This window comes from Peromyscus californicus, unplaced genomic scaffold (genome assembly GCF_007827085.1).
Source record: "Peromyscus californicus insignis strain IS unplaced genomic scaffold, ASM782708v3 Scaffold_4__1_contigs__length_199733344, whole genome shotgun sequence".
NCBI classification, from domain to species: domain Eukaryota; kingdom Metazoa; phylum Chordata; class Mammalia; order Rodentia; family Cricetidae; genus Peromyscus; species Peromyscus californicus.
Window position 1 is genome coordinate 75,785,865 of NW_026294562.1, and position 20,116 is coordinate 75,805,980.

The following is a 20,116-nucleotide window of genomic DNA, read 5'->3' on the forward strand; positions in this document are numbered from 1 at the left end:
GTTTCTATTGGTGGCTTTAGGTTCCGCCTCTTGAGTCTTTTAGTTTTTTTTCGCGATCGACTGTATGTCTCTCCATGATTGGCCAGCAGGCTGTTCCCATAGTTACTGACACCTCAGTTGCACTTTGCAGCCCAGGAGATGAAGAGGTGGACCTGCAGTTGGAGACTTTACTGCTATTGAGAGACCCGGTTCACGACCACCTGTACCTCCGATCCAGGTGATCGAGGTGATCCAGGTGATGCGTCGCCGTCTTCTGGCCTCCGTGGACACCCGCGAACGCACACGCACGCACACACACACACACACACACACACACACACACACACACACACACACACACACACACAGAGTTTTCTTTCCTTTTTTTCGAGACAGGGTTTCTCTGTGTAGCTTTGCGCCTTTCCTGGAACTCGCTCTGTAGACCAGACTGGCCTCGAACTCACAGAGATCCACCTGCCTCTGCCTCCCGAGTGCTGGGATTAAAGGCGTGAGCCACCACCGCCCGGCCACAATTTCTTTTTAATTAAATCTTTAAAAAGAGTGACCCCTACAAGCAACTTTGAAGAGGCACGTGCAACTTGTTACGCATGCGCTCTATCTTCTCAATGATTGGCGTGCGCTTGTATTTTCTACTTTCCTTAACAACGGTCACCGGGGAGACTAGATCGGGAAGACGCCCCCTGTGGATTGGCTGCCACTCGCTTCACCGCCTGTGGAGAACCACTAGAAGGGGCAGGTCCGGGCATTGCAGTGGGAGAGCCGGCTGTCCCAGATCCCAGGCAGGAGAGCGCCTGGCTGCGGCTCAGAAGGACGCAGAGATGATCGACCCCACATCCAGCCAGATCATGGGTGTTAAGGTGCAGTCGGAATTTGAACAGCTCCCCAAACTGCAGCAGGATCTGGAGAGGTGTCCCAGCTCGGTGGGTGGATTGGCTATGAGGACTGGAACAGACGTGCCGACCGAGTCCGCCGCATCGGCCACTACCTCTATGGACATGGCTGAAGATCCTGGAGCCAACTTATTCCCGGTGAGGGCCGGACCGAGTTGTCCACTAGTGAATATTTATAACAGGCTTCCCGGTAAGGCGCCGCCGGCCACTACATTTACTAACTTTTGAGACATTTCTGGAGTTAATAGGCTGCTAAATAGTATTAAGCCCACCAAAACCAAGCCTCGCCCCCTTTACTACACATGAAATCATAGCATTCTCAGACCCGCTAGACGTTCACGACGGGCCATGGACTAGGGGCCGCGTACTGTAATAGCTCTTCTTTCTATAATCTGTTTTCTCTCCACAGCCACCGCTACCCCAGCCCCGGATCTGTATGTGGTGAGTGTGGAGAGCCCGGGGGGAAAAATCACACTTCTCATTTTTATTATTCCTTTAAGGTCTCCCCAACAGTCTTATCCAGCAGCCAGGGTACCCCAATTTTACAGATGAAGAGACTGAGCTGAGAGATGCTCAAGGTGACCAAGTCACCAGTGTTCCAGGCTCCTCAGTCCAAGGTGGCAGTGTGAGAAGACAGACAAGTACCAAGCATGTAAACATGATGGAGCACTGTGCAGATTGATACCAAGACCCTGGGGGACTTCACCATGGTCACATATAGCAAGACAAGAACTCAGATTTTCTAATCATTGGATTTATAGATAAAAGGTCTCCTAAGGGTTCATCTAGAGTCTAGATCCTAGACCATAATGTTCTTCACTTACAGTGGAGGTGAGGTCCACAAAAATGACTTAGCAAGTTAGCCAAGCCTCAACTCCTGATCCCCAGTCCAGTGCTCCAGAAGTCATGGCCCCGTTGGGGAAGTTATATCAGCCATCAATCATTTGTCTCATCTTTTCCTGACAGGAAATACCTGGACATCCATTCTATGCACAGACTGGAGAAGGCAGCCACTGTGGAAGAGATGAGAGAGTATGGGTTTGAGTTGGGAGAGACAGAGCTGGTGGGGGCACTAGGAATGGAGGGCTAAAGCATAGAGTGTCAGGTGATGGGGATGAGGAGAGGCTTGTGTCTAGGGCTGCAGAAGCAGCTCAGCGGTTAAGAGCACTGGCCGTTCTTCCAGAGGACCCAGCTTTGGTTCCCAGCACCCACATGGTCTGTAATTCCAGTTCCCAAGGATCCAACACCCTCTTCTGGCCTCCCTGGGTACCAGACAAACACATGGTACACATACACACATGCAGGCAGAATACCCATACCCACATAATAAAACTAAATCCTGAGGTGAGGGCGGGTGGGGGAACCTGTCTAGTCACTCATTCCTTCCTCTCCCTCCCAAGGGTTCTGGCTGAGCTCTTGGAGCTTGGCTGTCCTGAACAGAGCCTACGGGATGCCATTATCTTGGACCTCTTTTCCCATGTGCTCATCTTCTGCCGCCAGCAGGGCTTTTCACTAGAGCAGACATCAGCAGCTTGTGCCTTGCTCCAAGATCTTCACAAGGCCTGTGTTGGTGAGAGGGAGGCAGCCACCAAAAGCGTTGAGCCCCAGGAGAGGAGGCTGGGCTAGCACAGTGACTGTGGGAAGCAGAAGTAGGGAGACTGCCATCTGGGGCTTTTGTTCCACTATAACTAGTATTATTGCACCACATTTTTTATCACCTTTGAGGTCTGTTTCCTTATTGATAAATGAAACATATGGTAATAGTGTTATGGGTCTGTTCTGAGAAATATATAAATTGGGGGCTGGGGATGTAGCCCAGTTAGTAGAGTGCTTGCCTAGCATCTGCAAAACCCTGGGTTCAATTTCAGCACTGTGTAAATCAGGTGGGGTGGCACACACCTGTGAGAATCAGAAGTTCAAGGTCATCCTCAATTATGAAGTGAGTTCAAGGCTATCCTAGGCAACAGGCGACCCTCTCTCAAAAACAAAGTACCACCGAGGCAGTGGGGGCGCACGCCTTTAATCCCAGCACTTGGGAGGCAGAGGCTGGCTGATATCTGTGAGTTTGAGGCCAGCCTGGTCTACTGAGTGAGTTCCAGGACAGCCAAGGCTGCATAGAGAAACCCTGTCTTAAAAAACCAAAAAAAAAAAAAAAAAAAAAAGAACAAAGTAGCTTCCTGATGCCAGGTCTGGTGGGCTCAAGCCTGAAACCCCTGTGCTTAGGAGGCTGAGGCAGGAGCAATGCCATCAGTTTGAGGTCAACTTGAGTTACACAGTGAACTCCACACTAGCCCGAAGTACAGAATGAAGCGCTGCCTCTGAAACCCCCTAGGAAAGTCTATAGTGAGAACTTGGTATTTGTTGAGTGAATGAATGAAACCTGTCCACTTCCGAATCCCCTGCTCTGCAGCAGTGGGGTGTAAGGGCGCAGGGTAGGAGGGCTGACCGATTCACCTGGCTTTCTTCCAGCTACCCCTTTGGGCAATGTGGAGGAGTGCTACCGTTACTTTACGAGCAGTCTCTTCTGCCATGGAGTCAGGGTAAGATCTAGCCCAAATTCCCGTTTGCTCCCACCACCCTCTTCCTCTGAAGGTGCCCTGGGGTCCTCCCCTGCTCTTAGACAGCTGTGCTTTCGGAGGACGAGCCAGGTGGGCTTCTGCAGGCTGTCATGGCACTTAACTCCTAATTGCCATCGCAGCGGCCCCCTTTTAGCATCGACCTCTTTAAAGAGGAACAGCTGCTGGCGTTGGCAGACTATGTGGTCAACACCTACTTCCGCCACTTCAAGCTCTACAAATATGTCTTCACACCCCAGGTACTGTGTACAGGCAGCGAGTGGTCCCGTCTCCCCTTCCGCTTCCGGCAGGTGCTGTCCTCTCAGCCTCCCTCTTCCCTTGTTTCACCAGGTTCGGCTGGACCTGTCTTTGACTTACATGGGGCTACAGCTACCCAAGTCCTGGCCGGAGGGTAAGATGGGTACAGGTGGACCAGGCTGGGACTGTGCCAAGGCTGGGGACTAAGACCTCTTCCTGCTTCTGTCGTGCAGAAAAAGAAGATGGCGAGGCCACAGCAGAACAAGGAGCTTCTCCACAGGAGGAAGAACCAGAAACTGTGACCCAGCCAGAGCAACAGCCAAGTGAGCACTTTAGGGGGTTAAGGTGCCACGGGACTCTGTGTCAAGGTCAAATGAAGGGTTTGGGTCAATTTGAGTTCATTGTCCCTACAGACACCATTTTGTTTTCTGATACGGGGGAATGAAGCTAGAGCCGTTTGCATAAGCATTTTACCACCAAACTGCACATCCTCAGCCTACCCCCACCCTCTTTTTTGGGACAGGGTCTATTTAGTCCTGCCTGTTCTGGAACTATGTAGATCATGCTGGCCTCAAACTCCTAGAGACCCTCCTGCCTCTCCTTCTTAACTGCTGAGCCATCTTTCCAGTCCCTTGTTTTTTTTTTTTTTTTGGTTTTTCGAGACAGGGTTTCTCTGTGTAGTTTTGCGCCTTTCCTGGAACTCACTTTGTAGACCAGGCTGGCCTCGAACTCACAGAGATCCTCCTGCCTCTGCCTCCCGAGTGCTGGGATTAAAGGCGTGCGCCATCACCGCCCGGCTCAGTCCCTTGTTTTATTAGAGACAGAATGAGAATGTGTGGAGACCAGAGGGCTTTGGGGGTCAGCCCTCCTTCCACCTCTGTGGGTTCTGAGGATTGAACTCAGGTTTCAGGCTTGTACAGCAAGCTCTTTACCCACTGAACCATCCCGCTAGCTCTTGTTTTATCTTTTTGAAACAAGGTCTTGCTGTGTAGCCCAGGCAGCTTTGAACTCAAGATCCCCTTGTTCAAGCTCCTGGGTGATGGGGTGGTTGAAGTGCTCCACTATACCCAGCTAGGAACATAGTTTTAGTTCTGGTGTCCCCTAAAATTTCTTGAGATTTGTGTCTTTTGATTTTATGTGTCTGGCAGTTTTGCTTACATGTACATCTGTGTACCACATGTGTGCAGAACCCACAGAAGAGAGAAAGGGTCTGAATGCCCTTGGAACTGGAGTTGCTGATGGTTGTGAGTGCCATGTGGGTGCTGAGAACTGAACCTAGATCCTCTGGAAGAGCAGTCAGTCCCTTTAATCACTGAGCCATTTCTCCAGCCCCATGTCCCCTCTAGAAATAATTCCTTGTGCCAAAGTCCAGATAATAGTGTAACTCCTCGGGTGTTGCTATGCGTAGAAAAGGTGACCCCAGAGAGAGAATGACAGGAGAGTGCCTGACAATAGCAAGTACAGACCTGTAATGCTAGGTTCCCGAGTGCCCGCTTCTAAACATGCCGTGCATATTAACTCAATCCTGTGGTCAAAGAATTGTTACCATCCATGTTTTTCATGAAGAGGCTGCCTGACGTCAGACTCACGTACAGTCAGAATCTGAATCCAGAGAGTGTAGTTTGGCCACTCTGCCCAGCGGACAGTTCCTGAACTGAAGCAGCACTCCGCATGGCTCATCCCCAGGTTAACACCCCCTTCCTGCTCCTCTCCCTGTAGGTGAGGTGTGCATCCTCCAAACCTATATCAAGACCCAGCTGAGCAAGGAGCTGAGGCAGCTGCAGCAGCTGGTGGAGGGACGGCTCAAGGAGAGCGAGGAAAGGATGAGCAGCAAACTGGCTGCCCTGGAGCGGCCCTATCAGCCCCCGCCCAGCAAAGGCAAGGCCAAGACCAAGTGATCCCCAGCATCCTCTCCAATAAAGACCTGACCAGAGCAGCCCATCCCCCACCTTCATGAGCACCCTCGTGCTTCCCTGTGCAGCCGGACAGCAGGCATGGGCGCTGGCTGTCCCAGGCTCGTAGCAGTTTTATTTCAGATGCATCACAGACAGCGATGACAAGGCCAGGCACGACATGGGAAGAGGTTCCCCTCCACCTCAGCCCTGACCTCCAAGTCCAGGATGGGTGGAGGTAGAGGGCTGGTTTCTGCGATGAGTACCATTATCAGTGGTAGACTTGGCAAGGCAGGGCTAAGGTCAGAGACCCAACAGGCTGGAATGATAAAAAAAAAAAAAAAAAAAATCTCCTCCTGGAGAGTCCTGCTTTTTGGCTTGTCAGAGATGAGGTCCTAGCCCAGCACCAGTGCAGCCTCATCCTCTGTGATGGCGTTGGAGTCCCCTTCTTCTTCAGTGGCCACAACAAAGAAAGGCCTAGGAGGCTGGTGCTGGAAGAGGGCGGCCCGGTTCTGCTGCTCGCCCTTCTTCACCCAGTGCCCGTAGAGCCGGAAGGCACAGTTGTCGATGAGGCGCCGGACTGGCCGCAGTGCATAGGGGTCTCTCAACAGTGCATTCTTGGTTAGCGGTCGTAAACGGTGAGTGCTTAACGCCACTCGTCCAGCAGCCAGTATTGTCCACACTGCCACCTGGGAAAAGGGACAGTATTTGCCCCACTAAAGCACCCAGCACAGGGAACAGGGCAAGGCCCAGGTGTAGACCCTGCCACTCTCAGGCTTACCCGGAACTTCTGTCGTGGTGTGAGGTTCCAGGATTGGCTGCCTTCACAGCGCTCAAAGAAGGGGTGCTGCAGGGCCTGCTCGGCAGTCAAGCGCTCCTCAGGATCCACCTGCAGCAGCCTTGAGATCTAGAGAAACCTTAGAGCATGAGAGTCGGATCTTGGGTCTTCCCTAGTGTCCTCTCATGGCCCCTCCCCGCTACTCACCAGATCTTTGACGGTGTTTGAACGATCATCCCACTCGGGTGAACTAAACTGGTATTGACCTTCCATGATCATGCGCAGCATTAGGATTTGGCGCCGGTGCCAGAATGGTGGCGAGCCAGCCAGAAGTGTGAACAGGATCACCCCACAGGCCCAGCTGAGAAGGAGACCATGGTTAGGCTGGCCTGGGTAACAAGCAAGGACATGACACACAGAAGGGGAAGGAAGGACGGCACAACTCACAGGTCGACTTCCTTGCCGTAGCCTGGGTGGGTTTCATCCATGGAGCATCTAAGGATCTCTGGTGCTAGATACCCTGGAGTCCCACACAACTCTGGGGAGAGAGGGCAGAAGACTGAGGGAATGCCACTAGCCCTGCAGAGCACTAAACACAGAGCCTTCTCAGTTCTGCCAGAGCACTAGTGTCCCTTTCTGCTGAGCCTCAGAGCAAGGCCATGTCCCTGGCTAGCCAACTACATTCCTGCCACAGCTGACCGTGGCCTTCTTAGGAATGCCCACACAGTTTGTGAAGGACTTCAAGGCCTTCCTCAACCACATCTTTTCCCTCCTCCACCTTCAAGCCAAGTCAAGCTGCACACTCCTCAATACATCTTGTTACCACATTATTAGATACATAATACATTGAAAAGCAAAATTCAAAGTTTGGCTGCGTTACTTTCCGCCAAGTCTATTCTCCCTTTCATAGGTTCCACTCTGAGTGGCACCCCCACCCAACCAACAGAGAACAAACAGAAATATGGGTTCTTTTAGATTCTCTTTAATTTGAAAGACAGGATTTTTTTTTCTTCTAGTACCTGGGGTTGTACCGAGGGTTTCATACATACTAATCAAGTATTCTATCACTGAGCTACATCCCCAGCCTGGGATTTTTTTTTTTTTTTCAGACAGGATCTCACTGTGTAGCCTTGGCTGGCTTGGAACTGACTCATTATGTGGAGCAGGCTGCCCTCGGAATCAGATCTGCCTGCCTCTACTTCCTGAATGCTGGGATTAAAAGAGCGTGCCACTACACCCAGCACAAGCCTGGAACGTCTTAAAGCACATGGGGGAGGCGGGAGGTAGTCTCTATTTAAAACCCTTCCTTGAGCTGCATATGGTCTACATGAACTATGCTGGTCTACATAGCTCGTTCCAGGACAGACAGGGCTACATAGAGAGTCCCTGTCTCAAAACAAAAAAACCCACAAAACCCTAAAACCCTTCCTTGGTGCTCTACCATGGCATCAGGATTGGATCTAGGTTCCTCCATCACTTACACAAATCTGTATTTTTAGTTTCTTTTTACCACTCAAAGGTACCAATTCTTTGATTTCAGAAATTCCAAACTATTCCATGTTGTACTTCTAAGAGAATTAAATAAGCCTAAATGGAAAAAGACTGGGAACAAGTATTTGACTATGTAGCACGTACTAAGAGCTCTATTAGACGGTCTTGAGGTAGAAGTACCTCTCCCAAGCCCACTGTCTTCCAGGAAGCAAGTAAGAAGTAGCAGAGTGTAAGCCATGTGATAAAGAAAATACAAAAACGGGGGAACTTCCTGAGTGGAGGTTTAAAGTGAAACCTGAATCAAGCCAAGAAAGAGGGTGAAGCAGATGGGCAAAGGATTCCAAAGAGAGGTATGTGGAGACCCAAAGGGAAAAGAAGTACAGCGTCCCCAAGTCACAGTCAGGCTGCAAAAGTGCAAAGCCTGGGTGAGCGACTTGGGCAGGTCACGTCTTCACGCCTAGTTATAGAAAGGAGACTCTGTTTATCTCCCGCTACTGTTGAGAAGATCAGGGAAGTAAGCCACAGCACAGAGATGTGGTGTGGTGCCTGCCCATGGTAAATGCCCGTTATTTCATAGCTGTTAGCACGTGAAGTGCAAACCAACAAGGGCAAGATAGCTCATGAGCAGCCCATCTTGGAATTCTTACACTTGAATGTGCTTGAAGTTTTCCACCTGCATTGAAATACTGTGTGTGTGTGTGTGTGTGTGTGTGTGTGTGTGTGTGTGTGTGTGACATGTTAGGCCAATGCTGACATTGGCCGTCTTCCTCAATTATCTTCTACTTTATATATTTAGGCAAGATCTCTCACTTGAGCCCAAAGCTCCACTCATTCAGATAGTCCAATTAGCCAGTTTACTCCAAGGATCCTGTCTCCTTGCCTCGTACATGCTGGTATTTCCGTGGCTGCTGCCGTCTAAACTCTGGTCCTCAAACTGACAGGGCAAATGCTTTATCTGCTGGGCCATCTTCCCAGACCCAGAAATTTTCTTTTTTTCTAAAGATTTATTTATTGTGTATACAGTATTCTGCCTGCATGTATGCCTGCAGGCCAGAAGAGGGCATCAGATCTCATTACAGATAGTTGTGAGCCACCATGTAGTTGCTGGGAATTGAACTCAGGACCTCTGGAGGAGCAGCCAATGCTCTTAACCTCTGCGCCATCTCTCCAGCCCCGCAGAAATATTTATCACACTGACTGCATAACATCGTGCAAGCTCTGGCTCCCAGGGCCCAGGTGAGCTGCTCTACAAGGCTGGCTGGACAAACCAGGCCCCTCACAGCAGTGAAGCACCAGAGGTCTTGTTTTATCTACACCTCAAACAAACTACTGGGTCCTTCTAGCCCCACTCTTTCTTTCTTCCTAGGACAAAGTCCAGCTCGGGAGGCCCCTCCTCTGTGGATCCCTCAGGTTGAACAGTGTTCCTTTCTTCTAGCTTCCTTGGCATAGTCCTCTGCTTATCTATCTCCAATCTCCCAGGTAAAGAAGGCCACTGAGTTGCACAAAGCCTTTGCATCAAGAGGGTACTCAGCACCGGGCGGTGGTGGTGCACGCCTTTAATCCCAGCACTCGAGAGGCAGAGCCAGGTGGATCGCTGTGAGTTAGAGGCCAGCCTGGTCTACAGAGCGAGATCCAGGACAGCCAAAGCTACACAGAGAAACCCTGTCTCAACCCCCTCCCCCCCCCCCCAAAAAAAAGGATACTCAGTATGTATTCACTTTATTTTCCTTGGCATCTGGGACTCAGTTCTCAACCTGGCCAGCCAACCTCAAGCATTGGTCTCCTTCCCTCCCAAGTCTCATAAGGCACCTGGTCCCCTCACCTCGAAGCTTTTCACCAGGTTCCAAATGGCAGGAGAACCCAAAATCTGAAAGGCGGATCTGCATATTGTCGTCTAGGAGAATATTCTCAGGCTTCAGGTCTCGGTGTACAATGTTGTTGGCATGGAGAAAGCTCACTGCTTCCAGCAGAGACCTCATGATGGACCTGGGTGAGGCACAGACTAAGTCCTCTTCTGCTTCTCCCTGTACCACTCCCCTGTACATCCCAGGGGCATTAGGCCCTACCGGTACCTGGTTTCCTTTTCTGAGAGGGCCACCTTCTCCGTGAGATAGTCAAATAACTCTCCTTTCCGCATCCTAAGGGAGTGGGGGAGGGGAGAAGAGGCAGATGCACCCTATTGAGAAGAGGTCAAGGCTAGTGAAGAGAGAAACCTCTGTGGCCAGCAGAAGCATGGGAGAGAACATTCCAGGAGTGAGCTGCATTCCAGGGCAGTTTTGACACAGTGGGTCAGTGGCTGAAATGTCCTTAATGTGCCATGAAGGGACACTTTTAGTAAGAAGAGTGATTTCTTGTGACAGTAATTCACAGGAGGTCTTTCTTATCTGAGAGGAACTATAGCTGTAAGAGACCTCTTAAAGTTAATATTTAGAACATGGGCCAAAAGTTCAATTAACACTTACCAAAAGGTAGAAAGAGACTATTTTGGAATTTGCTATTTTATCATCCTTTAAAATTGAGGTCACAGCCAAGTGTGGTGACACACACCTTTATCCCAGCATTTGGGAGGCAAAGGCAGAAGGATTTTTGTGAGTTAAACACCAGGCTAGCCAGGGCTACAAAGTGAGATCCTGTTTCTAAAAAACAAAACAAAACAAAACAAAAAAACAAAACCAACCCTCCCCCCCAAATACATACAAAAATAAGCATAATAAAATTGAGGTTATAGGGCTGGAGAGATGGCTCAGAGGTCAAGAGCACTGCTTGCTCTTCCAAAGGTCCTGAGTTCAATTCCCAGCAACCACATGGTGGCTCACAACCATCTGTAATGAGATCTGGTGCCCTCTTCTGGCCGGCGGGGATATGTGCAGACAGAACACTGTATACATAATAAATAAACAAAACTTTAAACAAAATTGAGGTTATAATTACAATTCTGATCAACACTCAAAACAGATTGTCATTGACCTGCAACATTTCCTATTTTCCCTGAGATTTTTGCAGAGGGCCATTTGACAGCTTCATGAATGTTTTTCTGAAGGTCCTGTTAATCTTTGGTATTTAGATTACTCCCTCCTCTTCCAGATACAGGATCTTGGTACGGAGCCCATGCTAGCCTTGAATCTGCAATCCTCTTGCCTCAGCCTCTGGAGTACTGGGATTACAGGCATGATGCCTGGCTAAATAATACTCCTGAAATCCGTTGCACTCTATCATATAACAGAACATCAGATTCAGATAAACCAAAGCAAAAGAACCCACAGGCAGAGGTGGACAGCAGTGCCATATGGTAAGTGAGGAAAGACTGCTGAGTGAGGAACTTTAAGGAATTGGTTCATTGGTGAATACTTGGTGCCAAGTCTTTTCCATCCCAGTCATTTTATAACCATGAGGGGCTGGGACAGGGACCATTTTGATTGATCACTCTTGAAATATTTGCCTCCATCATGGCACATAGAAGAAGGCCTGAGCCTTGAGCTTTCAGGGAGGCAGAGCAAGACATAAACAGAGTGGTCCCTGCCCATGGAGCTGTAACACTGGGGCCACACATTCTCGGATGGGCGGGGTGATACTCACAGGTCAAACACCAGGAACATGAAGCTAGAAGACTCGTAGGAATCGATGAGAGTGACTGGGGAAAGAGGCAGAAAGGCAGAGAGAGATGGAAAGGATACACATCACAGGCGCTTTTCCACCCAAAGGTAGCACTAGACTATTATACTGGGAAGGAAGGAGTACCAAGGAGGCCACAGGGACCCCAAGACTGGCCGTTCTTGGAGGCAGAGAGTGAGGGGAAGAGCAGAGAGACCTACAGGCAATTCTAGGGTGTGGGTTAGGAACAGGGCTAGCAGACATGGCGGGTGTCAACCAGCAGGAACAGAGAATGCAGCCTCACTGATATGGGGGTGGCCAGCGACCTGGCGAAGGATGTTCATCTCTCGCTGTGTGGCTTCCCGGACCTCCTCCAGCTGCTCAGGACTCAGCCGCTCAGCTGTCACCTCCATGATCTTCACTGCAAACTCATCACCAGTAGCCCGATGGACACAGCGGCGGACCACAGAGCTTACGCCTCTAGCAGAATCAAATGATTGTCAAGTCAGGTCCCCACTCTCTTCAACTTCCTCATCCTTTTTCTTTTCCTCCCTCTCTTCCTCTCTTATTTAATTTTAATTAATTAATTAATTAATTAATTAATTAATTGCGGCAGGGTCTCACTATATAGTTCTGGCTGTCCTGGAACTAACTATGTAGAACAGGGTGGCCTCGAACTCACAGAGATCTGACTGCTTTTGCCTTCCAAGTGCTGGGATTAAAGATGTGTGTCACTATTATCCACAAGACTGAGTCTTGTTATGTTGCTATGTAGCCCCGCCTGGCCCTGAACTCAGTCCTCTTGCCTCAGCTGTTTAAATTCTGAGATTACAAGCACGCACCACATCTGGCTTTTCCAGTCTTACTTCCATATATAATAGAGCCTTTGGACCATTATACTTACTATACCAGACTCTCAAGACCCATTTGACAACAGCACAAGTACCAGAGGAACAAACCCTGGCCTATAATAGCTCCACAGTGTCCTCAGGCATGTTTGTACCAACCAGCAAGTTGCCACACAAAGCCCACAGGAACTCCGGCAGATAACTTGGGTGAAACACAGACTAGATCAGGGCTTACACACTGAGCAAGGCTTTTCACAGTCCCAGAGTTTGCCCCTGGCAGGAAGTGGCAAGAAACTATCTCCAGTCTCCATCCAAACCCCAAACCTCCTTGTACCCTGTCACACTCTACGTGTAAGAAAAGATCTGTTAAGACTAAGACCTCAGTGTAGGCCCCAAATCTGCCACCAGCTGATCCAGAAATGACCCAATGACTCATCTGGACTTAACCTTCTTGTTCTTTTTTTTGTTTTTGTTTTGTTTTTCAAGACAGGGTTTCTCTGTGTAGCATTGGAACCTGTCCTGGATCTCACTCTGTAGACCAGGCTGGCCTTGAACCCACAGAGATCCGCCTGGCTCTGCCTCCCAAGTGCTGGGATTAAAGGCATGCGCCACCACCGCCTGGCTGGACTTTATCTTCTACAACTCTGAAACGTGGACAAAACTATCTCAACGGGATGTTGGAAATGTTAGTAAGACAGGGGCAGAAAAGTCCACTTGGCTTTTGTAAGAGGCACATGGATTTCCATGCGTGGGCTCTGTCATCAAAACATATTTCTTATGCTGATTTCCTGGTTGTCCTTTACATGACCTTACCTCTGTGTTCTCTTTTGCATCCATTGCCTCATACACATAAGTCCCTTTGTTTAGAATTTTGTCATCCATATCACAGTAAATGGCACATACAAACTTACTGTCAGGTCAAATGTAGTGTAGCCACGGGTGGTTATGTCACCTTCGGCCATATCTTAACTGGACTGTTGACACTTTCACCTCTTCCTACTGTCTTATTCTCAGTCACTTTAAGCTTATGGTCTAATTGGCATGTATGTATGTATGTATGTATGTATGTAGTGGAACTCAGGACCTCACACACGCTAGGGAAGCATTCTACAATTAAGCTACATTTTCAGTCTCTAGTCAGCTCATCTTTAATAAACTTCATTTAAGAATCTTGTAATTTCAGGAAGTTCAAAGGCTCAAGTCATCTAGACCAGACTAATTGCTACCTCCACCAATTCTATGTCTGTTCTCTGGTAGAAAGGAACAACGCCCTCCTCGAGCATCCCATAAGCCTTTTATTTTAATGTCACTTAGTCTTTAGTAAGTAAGCCTTTCCAGTAAGAGTCTAGTTCATTTCAAGGGGAAAGCCAAGTCTTAAGACTCAAAGCCCAATCTTTTTTCTGCCTTGTTCTTTGCCCACTCCTTAGAGGTCAGCCTTAGGCTAGGAGAAGAGTGTAGGGGTGGTGTGCTTGCTGAGCATGGAACAACAATGCCAGAATAGAGGGCTGGGCTGTAGCTCAATGGTAGGGTACTTACTTAGCATGTGAAAGTCGCTGAGCTCAAACCCAGCCCCTCAGCTCCCCCTCCAAAAACCTGCCAAAACAAATCAATAGCGCTGAGTATGTCTGCCCATGCCTGTCACTATAGCACTCAGAAGGCTGAGGCAGAAGAATGTTGAGTTCCAGGCCAACCGTGGTGACACAGAGGCTGTCTCAAAAATAACAAATATAAATAAAGCAAATAAGTAAGTCGAGCTTGCCCAGGGCTCCATCTTTAGCCCTGAACATTCGCCCTGAGTATCTTCTGCACCTCTGTGACCTCAACCTCTAAGCCCAGCTATTTCCCTTGTCAGAACATGTCTTCCTGGACATCTTTCCTTGTGGATCATAAAGACATTTCATATCTCTTGTGATTACTGCACCTTCTCCCAAAACTAACTTCTCTCTCCATATTTCTGATCTGTTAATGCTGTTGCTGTTCACACTCCATACTAAACTGTCCCCCTCTCTCATCCCATCCAACCACTCTGTCTAATCCACGCCCTAGGCTTCACCTCAGTGCATTTGTTGCCTCCACTGAGGTTCTCAGAACTCATCCCATACACTGCTTCCCAATCAGCTTCCTAAACACAGCTTCAATCGGGTTTCTGTTTGAAAACTTCCCAGTTTATCAGTTAACACGAGTAACAGTCTCCTCTCCTCTCCCCCACTAAAATGCTGGGGATTGAACCCAGGGCTTCATATATGCTAAGCAAGTGCTCTATCTACCAGCTGTCTGCCCCCTTTTTAGTGATACTTAGCTTGCACGCGCGCGCGCGCGCGCGTGTGCGCGCGCGCACACACACACACACACACACACACACACACACACACACACACACACACCCAAGTCTCACTGTAAGTCTGGCTGGCTTAGGAACTTGCTACACAGACCAAGCTGACCTCAAACTCAGAGTTCCACCTGCCTCTTCCTCCCTAAGTGCTAGAATTAAAAGCATGTGCCATGTGGTATTTGTTCAAGCTTACAATTAACTGTGGGATTCATTCAAAATTATTTATCGCCGGGCGGTGGTGGCGCACACCTTTAATCCCAGCACTCAGGAGGCAGAGCCAGGCGGATCTCTGTGAGTTCGAGGCCAGCCTGGTCTACAGAGCGAGATCCAGGACAGGCACCAAAACTACACAGAGAAACCCTGACTCGAAACAAACAAAAAAACAAAAACAAAAAAAAAAAAAAACAAAAAACAAAAAAAAAACCCAATGCACATAAAAAAAAATGATTAAAAAAATTACTTATCACCCTATTACCTGAAAGATAAAAATAAAATCCTAATAGACTTCCTGGTATTCTAGCTCTTACAATATTTCTGCTCCTCTTCTACAATGCACATACATACATACATAGCAATAATAATCAAAGAAAAAGAGGCTATCAACTTGAAAGTTGGGGGCATGAGAAATGTTTGAGGGAGGGTAGTGGATAGAGGAAAGGGAGGGAGAAATGATATAATTCTATTTCAATTAAAAACATATTTTAGGGGGCTGGAGAGATGACTCAGAGGTTAAGAGCACTGGCTGTTCTTCCAAAGGTCCTGAGTTCAATTCCCAGCAACCACATGGTGGCTGAAAACCATCTGTAATGAGATCTGGTGCCCTCTTTGGGCCTGCAGGGATGTGTGCAGGCAGAACACTGTATACATAATAAATAAATAAATCTTTAAAACAAAACAAAAAAAACCCATATTTTAAAAAAGAAAAAAAGGAGCCAGGAGGTGGTAGTATACATCTTTAATCCCAGCACTCAGGAGGCAGAGGCAGGCGGAGCTCTGTGAGTTTGAGGCCAGCCTGGTCTACAAGTGAGTTCCAGGACAGCTGGGTCTATACAGAGAAACCCTGTCTTGAAAAAACAAAAATATAAAAAACAAAAGAAGGGAAAAACAACATCCAATTCCAATTTCTTCACCAGCCACCTAAGAACTATCCACCAAATGTCCTCAGTCTTTCTTTAGTCTGTGCTTCAACTCAATTGTTGGCTATTTCCAGACTCCTTTATTACTTATTACTGCGTGTGTGTGTGTGTGTGTGTGTGTGTGTGTGTGTGTGTGTGTGTGCATGTATGGAGGCCAGAGGACACTTTTATGGAGTTGGTTCTTGCCTTCCTTATGTGGGTTCTAGGGATCAAACTAAGGTCAGCAGACTTGCAGACTTGGACCTCAAGCATGATACCAGCTGAACCCTCTCACTGCCCCACCAGGTTTTTGTTTTGTTTTCTTTTTCGAGACAGGGTTTCTCTGTGTAGTTTTGGTGCTTGTCCTTGATCTTGCTCTGTAGATCAGGCTGGCCTCGAACTCACAGACAGAGATCCGCCTGGCTCTGCCTCCCGAATGCTGGGATTGAAGGCGTGTGCCACCACTGTCCAGTTTCCACCAAGTTCTTTTAACACTGTAGACTTTCATCCATGAGCAATCTGATACACTTGGAAAAGTGATTTATTAATAGTATCCAAGCTGGGTATGGTGGTGGCCCACGCCTTTACTCCCAGTGCTTGGGAGGCAGAAGCAAGAGGACCTCTGAGTTCAAGCCCCGCCTGGTCTACAGAGTTCCAGGGCTACACAGAGAAACCCTGTCTCAAACAAGACAAAACAAAAAAAGAGAATGCAATTAATTTACTTGTAAGAAAGGCAAGATGTAAAAGAGGAGGAGAAAGACAAGTGGTGATGCCTCTACAGTAATCTGGGGGTGCCACCTCTGATCTGCCTCATCCCAAACCACTTTCTGTTTCCCTTGGAAGTGGAGTCAAGATTTGATTCTTCCCCACAGCTCTTATGCTTTCTGCATCCTCCTTACCTTGTCCCAAATCCTGTGACACCTCAGGATATGGATGTGGGCTCTTTTCCTTAATACACTCTGTGGTGGTTTGAATGAGGACAACCCCCACAGGCACATATGTTGGAATGCATGCTCCCTAGGAAGTGGAACTGTTTGGGAAGGATTAGGAGGTGTGTCACTGGGGATGAGCTTTGTGGATTCAAAAGTCCAAGGCAGGCCAAGTTTTGCTGTATTTGCCAGCTGCGTGTAGCTAAGATGTAAGCTGTCAGGTACCGCTCCAGCACCTGCCTGCCTGCCGCCACGCTCCCTGCCAAGACGATAATGGACCAACACTGTGAAACTGTAAGCAAGCCCCCAATTCAATGCTTTCTTTTATAAGTTGCCTTGGTCATGGTGTTTCCTCACAGCAATAGAACAGTGACTAAGACACAGTCTGTCCCCTGGTGACCTGCATTGAGTCCTAGAAGCTTTAAATATTTATGTGCAACTCACACACTATATTGTCTTTGATCCTTAATTTCTCTTTAGAATCCTGGTTCCAACTACTTAATGACATCTCCATGTGATATCGAAATGTGTCTGCCAAGTCTAATGCCACACCCCTGTCTCTCCCAGGCTTCTGAGCATTTCACATAGCAGACCCTGCCAAGCTTCTAAGAGTGCACTCTTGGGTTTTTCTCTCTAGCTCATAGGTATCTCCCCAAGTTCATTGGTAGCTTCTTCGTAAGTGACTGCTAAATGGTGACATGACCCAGGACCTGAGCCTTGGCCCCTTTCAACCTCTCCCTATTCTCCCTCCTCACAGCTGTTTTTTACATGTTGATGCCTCCCAAATTTATGGTTGTCATCTAGATTTCCTTGAGTTCCAGACTCAAACCCATTTGAAAATGCCATCCACTGGAGCATCTCAAACTTAGTATTTCCAAAATGAAACTCCTGATTTGTTCACTCCATTTCCCAATCTAATCCTTTCTCAGTCTTCATTTCAGTAAACAGTACTCAAGTGCTCAAATAAAAACCTTAAAGTCACCCGTTTTCTCTCCTTCCTTCATGATCTGTACCCAGTCTCCTTTGAAACCATTACCTGAACCTGCCCCTTCTCTCCATCTCTGCAATCACCACTAAACTGCCACCATCACTAGCCCCTTTCCTATCCAATCTCTACATAAAAGCCAGAAAGAGCTTTTTAAAAATCTAAGTGTTTTAAGTGCCACCATATGCTAAAAAGTCTCCTAACACAATTATCCAACTCATGCCAAACAGCAGTAAAATAGAAGGTGGATTCTGCTTTTGTTCTCAGTTAACGGAGGTGCAGGAAGAACACAGTCCCTGCTCACAAGCATCCTCACATCATGTCACACAATGTGAAAGCAGGCAGTTGCACTACAGGAAAATTGAAGTTCCTTATTGTGGCCTAAAGCCCTGCGATACTCACTTCTCCAACTTCATTTCTTCTGTCTTTCCCGACTCTTACTACAGTCTAGCCCCTGCCTCGAGCACTGCACTAAGTGCCTCTCTAAATGAGAAGCCTCCCGCCTCAGCTTGTGACTTACCTGTTCTCATAATTCCGGTGTCAGCTCAAAACTCAGTTCCTTGGGGCTGAGAAAGCAGCTCTGTGGTAAAGCACTTGTCTACCACGAATGAAACACTAACTTTGACCCCCACGAACAACCAATGCCTCCCAAACCCCCCCCCCCATCATTTTCTCAGAAGTCTCCTAAAGCTCCCTGTCTGTGGAGGCTTCATTGTTTTAATCCCTACTGACGTTTGTTTTTCCCTAACCCTCGCATTAACCTTTATCTTGCTCTCATTATCTGTCTCTACTGTTAGAATGTAAACTCGACGACAAAAACTTTATGGGTTGCTCCTGTCCCCCCTCACCTGGTATCATTAGTGTCTAACACAACATAACCAGTATACTATGCTTCTGAAACTAAAACCCATAGAGCATCTGGAGTGATGGCGACCACAGGAGCTTATATACAGACCCCTACCTAGCTAGCTGGATACCTGCGAAACACCCACGTGCTCCTTTGAACCACTTTTAACTGAAATACAGAGTATAGGCATTATCTACCCTCTCAGTGTTCAGCTTTGTGTCTGGCGCACAATCAAGTTTGGTGCTTCATTACGTTTGTTGACTATATAAATGAATGGATTAGAGAAAGCGGGGGAAAGTGTTAACCCAGAATACTAGTTTAGTCGCTGTTTTCCACTGACCACTTCCCAACTAGCCAGGCTTCAGAATGAATCGTTTATTCCTGGCTGGGATCCGACTTCTCTGAACCTCTGTATTCCCGGCCATGGCTCACCTGCCAATGACGTCCTTAGGGTCGTACTTCTGGTAAAACTCTTTGGCCGCAGCCCAGTCGGGCAGCTCATCCTCCGGCCCCACGTCCAACGTCATTCTGAAGGATGTGGGGGCCTGCGTGGAGGAAACGGAGGGCAGTGAGGGCAGTGAGGTCCACAGGTTCTGAGACGACGCACATCGTGGCTCCCGGGGGCGCAGCACCTGCGGCTGGGGCGCCAGGGTCCTGGGGGGTGGGGGTGGGGTAGGGGAAGGATCAGGACCGGGAAGACCGCACCGAAGGGCCTAGGGGGAAGGGAGGGTGGCAGGGCAGGGAAGGGGGCAGGGAAGGGAGGGGGGAAAGGTGATTCGGAAGAAGGGGGGGGGGAATGGCACAAGTGCGGGCGGCTGTTACCGCGCAAGCGCACTTGGAGACCACTGGGAGGAGGCGCGGGGTCTCGAGCGGAGTGACTCGTGCGGGCAGGGGGAAGGCAATCTAACCTGGGCAAAGACCCTCAGCTGGCTGGCTCCCTCGCGTTTATTCCTCTGCTTTTAACCCGGAGGGCTCCCACAAAGACTTAAGGCTCCGACCCCGTCATTGCAGCCAATGGGCCCCCGCTGCTTGAGGACTAAGGCTCAGAAACCCTGCCGATTGGAAAGTGACAGTCCAATAGAAAGCCGGGAGTCCAGGGCAGGCGAGGACGCTGGAGCGAGAAGTTCCCTAAAGGTCTCCACCATAAGGAGGAGCCTCAGAAACAGCCAATCAATGTATGGCATTTGCTTTTATCCAGTGGTGCTGCAGGTCTGGAAGAGGACACGGAAGTTAGGTTACCGGAAGTGTGACATCTCTGCAGTGGCTCACGGTCTTCCACTTCTTAGCTTGGGACAGGGCCCTCTCAGTTCCCTCCAGGAATCCTCATCGCTTTGTTTTCGAGACAGGGTTTCTCTGTGTAGTCCTGGCTGTTCTGGAATTCGCTCTGTAGACCAGGCTGGCCTTGAACTCAGGCACCTGCTTCTGCCTCCCAAGTGCAAGGATTAAAGGCTTGTCCCACCACTACCCGGCTGGATCATCATCTTAATTCGGCTCTTTATTATAATAAGAGCCTGTTCCAAGATTCTTTTATTGTGGAAACTTTAAAATGCGTGTAGCCAGATGTGGTTGCTCACGACTTCAATCCCAACATTTAGGAGGCAGTAG

The 20,116-nt window shown here is 48.6% G+C and overlaps 2 protein-coding genes across 5 annotated transcripts; one reads left to right on the top strand and one right to left on the bottom strand.

The window, feature by feature from the left end:
- The first annotated feature begins 6 nt into the window (after positions 1-6).
- Positions 7-5,972, top strand: Cfap119 (cilia and flagella associated protein 119). 3 transcript variants are annotated; one of them, XM_052760974.1, is made up of 9 exons: positions 142-1,028; positions 1,300-1,331; positions 1,857-1,922; positions 2,291-2,460; positions 3,360-3,430; positions 3,589-3,705; positions 3,797-3,857; positions 3,937-4,026; positions 5,423-5,972. In XM_052760974.1, exons 1-9 carry the CDS (start codon positions 588-590, stop codon positions 5,599-5,601), a joined length of 1,227 nt encoding a protein of 408 aa, XP_052616934.1. In that variant the 5' UTR covers positions 142-587; the 3' UTR covers positions 5,602-5,972. The 3 variants fall into 3 exon arrangements, with proteins under 3 accessions (XP_052616936.1, XP_052616934.1, XP_052616935.1); XM_052760975.1 differs by lacking the exon at positions 3,589-3,705; XM_052760976.1 differs by lacking the exons at positions 3,589-3,705; positions 5,423-5,972 and having other exon boundaries at positions 7-1,028; positions 3,360-3,482; positions 3,937-4,030.
- Phkg2 (phosphorylase kinase catalytic subunit gamma 2) lies at positions 5,712-19,631 on the bottom strand. 2 transcript variants are annotated; one of them, XM_052760978.1, is made up of 10 exons: positions 19,420-19,631; positions 18,944-19,165; positions 11,760-11,935; positions 11,441-11,495; positions 9,937-10,002; positions 9,687-9,850; positions 6,821-6,911; positions 6,581-6,734; positions 6,377-6,502; positions 5,712-6,284 (listed from the first exon to the last, which is right to left on the bottom strand). In XM_052760978.1, exons 2-10 carry the CDS (start codon positions 19,036-19,038, stop codon positions 5,991-5,993), a joined length of 1,221 nt encoding a protein of 406 aa, XP_052616938.1. In that variant the 5' UTR covers positions 19,039-19,165; positions 19,420-19,631; the 3' UTR covers positions 5,712-5,990. The 2 variants fall into 2 exon arrangements, with proteins under 2 accessions (XP_052616938.1, XP_052616937.1); XM_052760977.1 differs by having other exon boundaries at positions 18,944-19,056; positions 19,420-19,630.
- Between the last annotated feature and the right edge of the window lie 485 nt (positions 19,632-20,116).